Genomic DNA, 10,592 nt, shown 5'->3' with positions numbered 1-10,592 from the left:
AGTGGCATCTCCCAGCTGTGGTGATTCAGGTGAACCGGGACCCACGCAGCATCCCTGTGGGTTTTATTTCTCACTCTTTTGCTACAGACACATCACTGAGCCTTCCCCACCGCCGTGGCCACGCTCTCCTGGCTCTGGGTATCAGCTGCCGGGGGCCACCGGAGCAGCTGCAGCTGGAATTGAACCGTCAGCGGCACCGGCTGGAGCACTTGACCCTCCTCCAGTTCAGCAGAGTCTTTTTTTTTTCTTTTTCCTGTGGAAAGAAGTAAATCTGTCACTGCCTTGACAGAGTAAATCACCCTAAAAGCAGCAGTGCTCAGGGGGGGAATGCCCACTGCGTTAGCACTGACTTCCGGGCCCTCAGGGAAAATCTGTCTGAATATGACTATAAATAAGAAACCCAAAAAGCATCTTTAAGCAGGCAACCAATCTGAGTGCAAACTTGCTTTTTGTTGTTAATTTCCCCTGTAATTCCTAGGAAATAGGAAAGATGCAGAAATAAATCATTTCAAGGATCCTGGAAAATGAAACGTGGGGTAAAATGAGACCTATGTGAGACTGCTTCCAAAGACATCCTTCAATGTCTGGGCAAATTGTTTGCTCGAGACAAAGCTTGCTGCCTTTCCCCTTTGAGCCATCTGGACAGGATCCCAGTTCCTCTGAGAGGACTTATTATTTGTGTGCATTTGCTGACTGAGGGATGCAAATCAGCCTCAGCTCCCAGCTGCGCGAGTGCCGGTCCCTGCGGTCCCCACGCAGCCTCGCTGGGTGCATGGCCGAGGGCTGGGAGCCGTCCCCGGTGCATCGGGGCACGGCCACTGCTGCGGCTCCAGGGTGGTACGTGGTGCCCAGGTGCTGAGCAGGTGCCAAACAGCCATGGTGCAATTCGGTGACTCACGGAGCAGCTGGGGCTTACACACAGCGTGCAGCGGCGTTGGAGCAGCCCACCTGCCCCCCCGGCCGTGTCTGTCACCCCAGTCGCAATCGGGGTGTGCTTGTCAGTTGTGAGTCACAGCGGAGCGCACGGCCACGGGATGCTGCGGGCACTGGGTGTAGCAAGATGTGGGGGCAGCGGATTTTTAGGCATTATCTCTCTGAAATCTGCACTCGGTGGCCTCGCCGTGCAGCAGCTTGGGGAGGTGGCCAGCCAGCCTCCACCTGCACAGGCATGAGGGGACACCAAATTAAGCATGAGTCTCGAATCACTCTGGGTTTCCTGTAGCAGCAGCGGCTTTCTGTGCACCCAACACCATCTCCGGCCACACAACCCCCCGCAGAAAGGGTTCATTCTCACTCAAGCTGCAGGAGAGACCTCCTCCATGCACACTGACCACAGGCACTGGGGGGGGGAAGGAAGTAAAGAGCCCCGCTGCTGAGCTTCAGTTGTTTGACAGCAGCTCCCTGCTTCAGCAAGAGTCTGAGCACATATTGCAAATACACATCTTCTGGTGGGGAACAACAATTCAAGGAGTTTTTTCATCTTTTCAGGTACCTGGGAAAGCCATCCAGCTTCCTTGAGCGCAGACACAGCCTAGGACGGCAGGGCTCCGAGATCCTCCTCAAAGACAGGGACCTCGCCGTGGGGGACAGGACATGGAAAAGTATCCAGAGTTCTTGGGGAAGGGAGTTTAGTGACTAAATCTGATTCCAGAGCGGGGACACAAGGCTCCTTTGGTGGCTGCGAGCGGCACTCCAGAGGCCTGGCCCACTCCATTCTCTCCTCAGCCCATGAGCAGCTTTTCAGCATCTCCCTGCCACCCCTTCCCTCCCCCACTTCCTCCTGCTCTTGCATTACCCCTCTGATGTGCTGGCACTGCTATTTTTGTAGTCAAAACAAGATTGTTGGAAAAATAACCTGCGAAAGGCAGGCTGAGGTTTGTCTCCAGCGGTTTAAGCAAGGCTGCTGGCCCAGCAGACCATCAGCTCTGCACTGGGGAAGCAGGGGACACCCGGCAGGAGACACCCGGCAGGGGCTGGGGTGGTCTCTGTGGGTGACAGCAGACCAGGGTCTGGGCTGGCTGCGGCACTTGGGGCTCTCTGTGCCTCTCATCTCTAAACCAGAAAGAACAATAATCCCCTCTGCAAAGTGCTTTGAGATGTGAGTTGGAAATGGATGAGGACCTTATTATGCATCCCAGACAGCACTCCCCCCAGCTGCCCGCGCCAGCCCACGCCACCGACCGCATTTGGCAGCTGACACAGAGGGCAGCACATCTCTCACCCGAAAATCTGCTTTGCCCTTGTCCCCTGGCACCCAGCACTGGTAGGTGTGTGTTGCTCCCGGGACAGCCAGCAGCCCGCCCTCGGTGCTTATTCAGACACCAATTCAACAAGGTGTCCAGGCGTGTGTAACCCTACAGCCCCTGCTGTCAATGGATGCATTCACAGCCTGAAGCTCAGGATGTGAGTAAGTGCCCTGCTCAGCAGAGCTGGCAGCGTGGCGGGGACCTGCGGCTGCCTCCCACCTGGACACCGCTGCTGTTTGCTCTCGCACACGTCACCCTCCGCCCAGCCAGCTCCAGTCTCCATCACCTTTGGCAGACGCCGTGGTTTTCCTGCTGGCCTGACTTTCCTTCTCTGCTTTTGGTTTTTTGCTCTTGTCTTTGCCTTTTTTCCTGTCCTGCAGAGAGAGATGTTTCCATAGTTAGGCTGTGTTGAAATTCACTGCCTGCATTCAGTCCTGTGACAGCCATCGCCGTCTGGGTTCTGTCCCCTGGATTTAAAGGGCAGAGGGAAGAGGTGAGGGGAAGCAGGAGCACAGTGAAGGAGTTGCTTGGAGAAGAGAGTCCAGGAAACAGAAAATGTCAGTACTGCTGGTGTGTGTTGCCATGCCGAGAGAGCGAGCATCAGAGGCAGCACAAGTGGTTGCTTTCATATTCTCAAATGGAAAAATAAACTCATCTATTTTCCTAGGCCCGTAAAAAGCAGCAGTACTTATTGCTAACACCAGCATTAAATAATGACACCAGCAGCAATGGATGGTGCTTAGGCAGGGCTATTTCAGCCCCAGTTCATGGAGAGGAGGACTGAGGTGGATGGGAGGGTTGCCCAGGCCGGTGAGGGCAGCACAGCCTCCAGGGAAGGATGTGCTGAGCCCCAGCCTGCAGCGCTGCTCGTCCTTGGCAGCCCTGACTCACTGCTCTGCCCTGGGATACGCTCCTTACCTTCTTCTCCAGACTTAGTGGCTGCAGCAGTTGCTCAGTGACCAGGATCCCAAAGTCACACACAGTTGTCACCACGTCCTCAGTGGCCAGCAGGGCCTCCAGGGTCACCCTCCCAGAGCCCAGGGTCCTCTGAATGGGGGGGTCGCTGAGGAATTCACGTGGCTGCTCCTTTTTCTTCTTCTTTTTCTGTTTTTCCTTGGGTGCAGGACCCTGCAGGACACCAGCATGGGGACAAACCTAAGCAGAGGGCTGGGGTCCCTTTATCCAATGGCAGGCAACCCAGCCCAGCCCACCACTGCACCCAGACCAAGATGGAAAACAGCTGCTGCCTTCCTTCCATAGCAAGGGGGGACTTGGCGAGAGGTCTGGGGTGGAGAGGAGATTCTCTGACACACCAAACTGATCCAAGAGAAGGGCCCTTGTTCCCCCATCCTTCTTTTTGCAACTTAAATGCTATTTGGACATAATTCTCTCCCAGCACCCTACCTTGGCACCATCCTTCTGTCCTGCCTTCCCCTTTGTGACTGCAGTTTCTTCTGGATCAGCACCAACAGGCCATGACAGCACCTGCCCAGAGAGAGGAGCTGGTGCTGCAGGGGCTGGGATGCTCAAGGACCCTGGCCCAGGGTCACTGCCATCCTGAGGTGCCTCCCCAGAACACAATACCACTGCTGGGCCTCCCAGCAGCTCTTTCCCCTTTCATCCAGCGCTGACAAATGCTCACCTTCTCCTCCACAACTGAGACGATCGTTCCAGACTCCAGGTAGGACTTCAGCCGCACTAAATCCTTGGCAGTGTGCTCCTTCCTGTAGCTGCAGTCAATGGTGTCTGCCCAGGGCTTTCCAGGGGTGACAAACACCTTTGCTGGGCAGGGACACAAAAAAAGCTCTGAGGAGAGACCTCTCCTTCCCAAGGACAGAGGTGGGGCAGGGGATGTACAATTCCTCATTACCAGAGCTGGCCTTGGGCTCCTCCGTGGCTTCAGGCTCCTGCTGGCTCTTTGTTTCTCCTGTGTCCGGAGCAGAGCTGTCCACATCCAGGGTGGCCACCGCTGGACTCTGATGGATTTTTGTTACCTGAAACAGAGAGGGATCTCTTGGCATGTCTGGCTGTGTTTGCATCAGGACCAGGAGGCAGAGCTGCCTCTGAACTCCCATTCCCCAGCCCACCCTTATCACGGGAAGAAGGGGCACCAGCGCCAGGGAAGGGGTCTGTCACAGTCAGTGGGAGGGGGCTGTGAATGCACTCTCACCGTGCAAGAGCAGCACTGGGCTCCCCAAGAGGACAGGGAGCGTGGGTAGCAGCGACTTGTCCTGACAGATGTGGCCACACATGAATTCTGTCCCCAGTACTGCTGCTGCTCACACTAAATCCACTATAAACAGTCTCACTCCACATCCCAGAGGTGAAGTCCCCCTTGCTGTGACCTGCCACTGCCTGTTGCCTTCAAGAGTTAAGCACAAACCTCAGTGCTGCTACCGTCCTCGATCTCCTCTCCCTCTGCAAACTCGTAGGTCACGCAGTAGCTGTAGGTGATCACCCGAGCCTCAGAGCCAACCTCCAGCTGCTGACAAGTGCTGGGATTGGGCACTCCTTTGATTTCCCCGATGCTCACAACCACTCGTGCTTCACTCCTGATCAGCTCTAAAAGGAAGACAATCTTGCTGTGAAGCTCCAGCATGCTCCTTCCAGAGCAAGGAAGGCACAGAGCAGGCAGAAGCCTCCAGGATGTCATGTCCCACCACCTGGCATCCCTCCCTGCCACCCTGTGCTAGTGCTGTGACAAGCGACTGCCACATGGGGTCACTCCAAAGCCACGCAAACATCTCCCAGCGTGATTGCTTTGCCAGCCTGTTGAACGTTTCAGACTCCAAAGAGCACATCCAGTGCACAAACTCACTGAGTAGGGGCCATCAGAAGGCGCTTCCCACCCCCGATGTCCCCATCCCCCTGCCCTCGTCCCAGCTGGGGATGTGCCACGCTGCAGAGGTGGCACTGCTTCGTGCAGACAGTGCAGCACCTACGTGAGCATCTTCCCCAGCAGAGATGTTCCTCTTTCAGCAGTTTGAGAGGGAAATGCACGGTCTGAAACCAGACAGTGTCTAGGCAGAAAAGACGGGGGCAGTGGCAGGACTAGGTTGTTCTTGCAATCTTTGGACCTGACAAAGGCTAAAACTACCTCCGTTGTAATCATGCTGCTGCAGGGCCCTCTGCTTGTCTCCCCACTTGTACTGATGGGGTAAAAAGGCACGGAGAAAGATCTCCATTTGAGGAGAGCAAGAAGGAATTCAATACTGGATCCAGAGTTTGCCTTGAGGACTCCTAACTCAACCACGATGAAACCATCCCCCAAATCACAGGGTCAGCACGGACAGATTCAAAGGCAAAGGCTCACCTGTCTGCCTCGCCAAACCGTGGAACTGGCGCCTCTCGTCAGGCCCTATGGGGATGTCATCGAGGACAGAGAGCTTGGGCAGGCTGTCCACGAGGAAGCCTCTGTAAGTGGGAATGAGAGCCAGCGGGTTCCCTTGGAGCACCAGGATGCGGAGCTTCTGCAGAGTGGACAGTTGGGACACCAGCCCCAGCAGATCCGTGAAGTTGTTAAAGCTCAGGTCAAGGGAGACAAGGTTTGGCCTAAGGAGAGAACCCAGAGAAGGAGGTCAGGCAAACAGTGTCCATCTGAGAATACAGAGCTACTGCCCCAGGTCAAAAAAAAAAGAAACAAAAATTGTGATTCCCCAACACAAACTGGGTCAAACCGGGAATCTAATGGTACAATCTCAAGAAGCCAATTCCAAGTTCCTGACCCACATGGTCCATTGCCAGTCTGCCCCACGACTCAAAAACATATTCCTTTAGCATCCATTAACCATCCCGCTGCATCACAAGGTGATGCAGCCTAAGCTGTAGATCCTTCCCAGGGCAGCCAGAGCTTTGGGAAGGGCATGGAAAAAGGAAGCTACTAAGGGACACAAGAACTGTGGTGGGCAGGGTGTCAAGGAAGTTCCCCAGGTGATCTCCCTGTTCCAGACCTTGGCCACAGACCAAGACACCCTCTAAGAGTGAGACAGAAGTGGTCTGCACCAGCGTTGGACACCAACCAATGAAAAAACTCTGCTGAAGGGCTGTAATTTCTTAACAGGGACCACCTTGATGGCTTGAGGTCACCAGTTCACATCTGCCCACCTCCCTTTCAGGAGCCCATGTTCAGCTTGTGGCGTTACCAGAAGTCCGCAGTCAGGTACTTTTCCGGTGAAGGGCCACACAGCCTGTTGTATCCCAGCCCCAAGTGCTGCAGCTCTGGAGGAGGCTCAGCACACAGGTCCTGCAGATCATCCACAGCGTTGCAGCAGAGCTCCAGGAACTGCCCAGGACACAGGGAACAAAAAACACCCTTTGCTGGCACTACTTCGAGCTGCTTGGCTCTTGCTGCGTTCCCAGATGGGATCCTTCCCCATCCTGCTGATGCAAGGCACTGCTGGCTCACCTTCAGCGTCCGGGGCAGGTTGGCCGAGGTTATCCTGCTGATGTGGTTGGCACTGAGGATGAGCTCCTCCAGCTGCTGTAACTGCAACAGTCCTTCGTCAACCTCCTCCACCTGCAATGAGAGAGGTTTGGGCAACATGTCCCCAAGCCACCTCATGGGCAAGGTGATGCAGATGTGTAGTGTTGATCCACATGACACACATGTAACACAGATTAGCACAACACAGTGGGCAGGGGGGCTGGGAGCTCTACCCCAGCTGCAATAATGGCATCTAGTAAGACCCTGAGATGAGGAAACCGTCCTTTTCCCAAATGTTTTCCCTCCCATCAGGAAGGTGTGGTTTCCTGCCCTGGAGATGGGTACCTTTAAGGGCACCAGCAGCTGCACTTACTCCCTTGCCAACGATCCGCAGGGACCTGAATATCTGGAAGACATTGGAGCCATGGACGAGCTCGGGGTCCAGCACAGCCATTTCCCGCAGGTGCTGGTCCTGGGGGCTGCAGTCTGGCAGCGGGGCCCAGGGGCTGTGCCGGTCTCTCAGCAGCTCCATCAGCACCTCAGGGCTCTCCTCATCCAGTGGCATGGCCTCCTCCTGCCCAGCTGGGTCTGTTCCCAGCCCTGGCCGGCCTCCGCAGGACCTTGTGCGTTCACCAAAGCGGGACTTGTTCTGCAGAGAGGGAGAGAGGAGAGGCAGTAACAGCCCTGCAGACACCAGACCCCCCACCATGTCCCACAGCTGTGCCCCCCTGGCCTCCTACCCAGCTGCCGAGGCCACAGGGGAAGTTCTGCAGACCCAGGTGCCGTACATGCTCCCAAAAAGCAGCTGAGACGCTGCGGCAGCCAGGCGCTGACATCCAGCCCCAGCCTGGCAGGGAATTCCCTGGCTCGGCAGCATGTGTTCCTGTCGCTAGGAGACGACGGGGACGCGGGTGCCCTGGGGACCAGCAACCAAGCTCTGCAAGCAAGCGGAACTGCAGAGCGAGCCTGGGATGGCACTGAGCTCCCCAGGATGGGAATAATCCTTGCTTTTGTGCATCTCCCCCTGGGCTCTGGGGGCTGCTCCTTTAAGAGCGAGTGGCCCCAAACAGCATTTGCAGGGTGCAGCGTCAGCCCTGTCCCCTGGCTGAGGACCTGGGGCATGGCATTTGCCATTTCACTTATCTACATCCTGAGTGTCACTCAGGTTTCGGGGAGGAAGCAGCCAGGTTCTCAGTTAGCTGTAAAAGCACTGTTGTTCGCTCGTGTAGAGCGTACCGCTCGCCGCCACAGCAGTGCAAGGTCATCGGAAATCAAAGTTCACAGCTAAAAATACCAGCTCCTACACTTGGAAAAAGTAGATGAGCCCCAGGAACAAAAGCCACAGCTCTGTCCCAGGTCAGATTCAGGTCTCTGCACTCTGAGGTTTATTTGTTTTTTCCAGTGACAGGTGTTGAGGCAATGGATGCAAATACCATTTTAGGGAGCCTATAGAGCAGTCTGTGTCAGCAAAACTTCACCAAATGAACTGCAGATGCTCTGTGGCATCTAGGTTTACGTGGCAGAACGCTGAACTTCCACTCAAGTTGGATTTTACAGGACGGATGCTGATCTCCTCCCTTATCAGCTCAGCAGCTTATCACAGCTGCGTACAGATAGGAAAGGACGTGCAGAGCATGCACACACCAAGATAGTGGCATGCTGGGGAATGGAATAACCAGGTAAACTGCTATCCTCAGCTCAGTAGAAAATGAAGTAAAATCTTCCAAAAATCTTTGAAAAAGCGTTACCAGTAGTTGAATCGTATTTCATGGAAAAGCCAAGCTGCAAGAATGCTTCTTCTCTAATTTGTATCACTCTTACAAGTAACTGGGCGCCATTGCCCTCGGTGCTGCACAAAGAGAGATTCTGTGCTCTCCAAGGAAGACCAGCTGCGATTCCATGGCTGTCCTCCCTGGCTGTACCCATCTGGGGCAGCTGGAGGGAGAATGGTCTCTTGTATGTGCAAGCTCACGCACCTTCCGCACAACTTGCAACACATGGTGGGGCACTAACCAGCTGCATCTCTGCTTTTTTGATGCTTCCAAACAAGCAGCCCTCCAAGATCACCCTTCTACCTGAAAGGAGACATCTGTACTCATCATTTTCTTTGTAGGGATGTTCCTAATGAACACGCTGCACAAAGAAACATCTCTCTCTCCCCATTTCAACCCCAAAATAATAATAAAAACCTCAAATAAAAAAAGCGTCTGCCAGAACTCTCCTTTTCTGGTTCTTCTCCAGCATTCTGCTGTACTGTCTGCTGCCTCACACCATAGCCTATAACTCATTCTCTTTCTTTGCATTATTTAGCACTTGGGAACATGGGTCATGCAAGAAGAAATGCATCCCTGTGGGATAAATGCATCCCTCTGCTTGGCTGTCCGGGGCTCCCTCACAGCACGGTGACAGAACCACGTTCAGTTTGTGAATCTCCATTATTGTGGGTTCAGGTCTGGTAGACTTCAGACAGAGGTCTGAAGTTTCAGGCTGGTGGGACCCCAGTGCAAGATGGTCCAGGGGAAATGTCTGTTCCCATTTCAAGCCTTGGGAATCAGTTCTGCCCTGAGAACAGTCCTTGTTCCAGTCCCAGGCATTTCAGAGGAGTTCATGTGCACACCAAGCTTTTTATTTTCAGAGACAGACTATTTCACATAGAAAACAGAACTGATTATTTTGACACCAAGATATTGTTCTTGAAAGTTTTCTGGTGACTTGACATGCATTCATCTTCAAATCAACGTCTACGTTTCAGGGATCTTTTATCACGGAGCGGGGAAAGTACAAGCGTGTACATGTCACTTCGCATTTTCACAAAGGTGTGTTCATAGGGGTTTCCTCTGCCCTCCTTTCTATCCTAAACTATCATCAGTTCTGCAGGTTCTCTTCTGAGCACAGCCTCATACTTGTAAATCCTAGGAATGATTTTCCTCTGTTTTGGTGTGTAGGAAAAGTTCCTCCATTTAGCTACTGGAAATGGAAAACCGCCTCAGGGGAGTTAGAGAGAGGGGTGACAAGAGATGGGGAGGTGGGATCCAGGACATGCTCTGCTGGGTTACACAAGGGGGTCACACCGCATGGACAGGGCTTACAGACATCCAGCAAAAGGATTTATGTGTTGACCTGGAGGCCTGACCTGCCTTGCACCCAAGACCCTCGTGGCTTTTTCGCTCCCCACATTAGCCCACTCTTACCCTGACCCTGCCGGAGAAGGGTGCTGGCTCTGGGCACCAATAGTGTGCCTGCGTGCTTCAACCATGTTTTTAAAAAAGCCAACAGAGTTTATGTTCTAAATCCTACACTTTGGAGAGCCCTGGGATTTAGATGGGATGGCTACACCAAGCGCCCTGAACTCCTAGTCGCACAGATGATAAGGGACACTGTCTGCACCAGTTTGAAACTGCATCTAGACCACAATCAGTGAAGACGCATTCGAACCAACTTTTGATGTAATCTTTCAAAACAGAAAAAAACCCAAACTATCACCCACAAAAGAAAAAAAAACCCATGGAGAAGCCACTGACGCAAAACTCCATGGTACTTAAATGCAGCTTGGCTGTCCACCTCTACAGCACTCCAGGCAACAAGCAGCTTGGACACCAACATCCCGCAGCTTTCGGCCAAGGCAGCTGCTCTCCCAGCCCGCCATGAAACGCCAAGGAGGTGGGTGTAACTTAACCTTGGTATGTGTTGTAAGGTTGCATTGGTTGATGTTCATCGCTAGCTCAGCCACTTAATGTCTATACACTTTAGAAATTTATCATGCCGCACAAAAGCCGGAAGTTTTGCAAAAATTATGTAGAGGCTTGAGACTAATCATGGTATCCTTTCTTTTCTCCCCCTCACCATTTGAATGCAGAGATCAGCAGATTTACAATCTTCCTCCTCTGTTCACTGGTTCCTTTGGGCTCCTTGGCACCAACAGC

The 10,592-nt window shown here is 53.6% G+C and overlaps 1 protein-coding gene across 1 annotated transcript; it reads right to left on the bottom strand.

Moving 5' to 3' along the window:
• Positions 1-92: 92 nt before the first annotated feature.
• On the bottom strand, positions 93-7,505 carry LRRC43 (leucine rich repeat containing 43). The gene is made up of 13 exons (XM_010087948.1): positions 7,410-7,505; positions 7,285-7,318; positions 7,043-7,251; positions 6,652-6,762; positions 6,389-6,528; positions 5,560-5,798; positions 4,630-4,808; positions 4,117-4,240; positions 3,889-4,028; positions 3,651-3,731; positions 3,165-3,374; positions 2,533-2,620; positions 93-253 (listed from the first exon to the last, which is right to left on the bottom strand). Exons 1-13 carry the CDS (start codon positions 7,503-7,505, stop codon positions 93-95), a joined length of 1,812 nt encoding a protein of 603 aa, XP_010086250.1.
• Between the last annotated feature and the right edge of the window lie 3,087 nt (positions 7,506-10,592).

Source organism: Pterocles gutturalis, unplaced genomic scaffold (assembly GCF_000699245.1).
Source record: "Pterocles gutturalis isolate BGI_N339 unplaced genomic scaffold, ASM69924v1 scaffold42466, whole genome shotgun sequence".
Lineage (NCBI taxonomy): Eukaryota > Metazoa > Chordata > Aves > Pterocliformes > Pteroclidae > Pterocles > Pterocles gutturalis.
Note: the sequence above shows the minus strand (reverse complement) of the source record. Positions and strands in the feature narration are given on the sequence as shown.

What these genes read in the sequence shown, in the direction of transcription:
- LRRC43 (XM_010087948.1), bottom strand. Translation starts at nt 7,505, where the DNA reads ATGTCAGCGCCTGGCTGCCGCAGCGTCTCAGCTGCTTTTTGGGAGCAT. An exon ending in CCTGTGGCCTCGGCAGCTGG is followed by an intron (nt 7,319 to 7,409) that starts GTAGGAGGCCAG and finishes CCCTCTCTGCAG; the next exon opens with AACAAGTCCCGCTTTGGTGA. An exon ending in TCTCAGTTGTGGAGGAGAAG is followed by an intron (nt 3,732 to 3,888) that starts GTGAGCATTTGT and finishes CTCTCTGGGCAG; the next exon opens with GTGCTGTCATGGCCTGTTGG.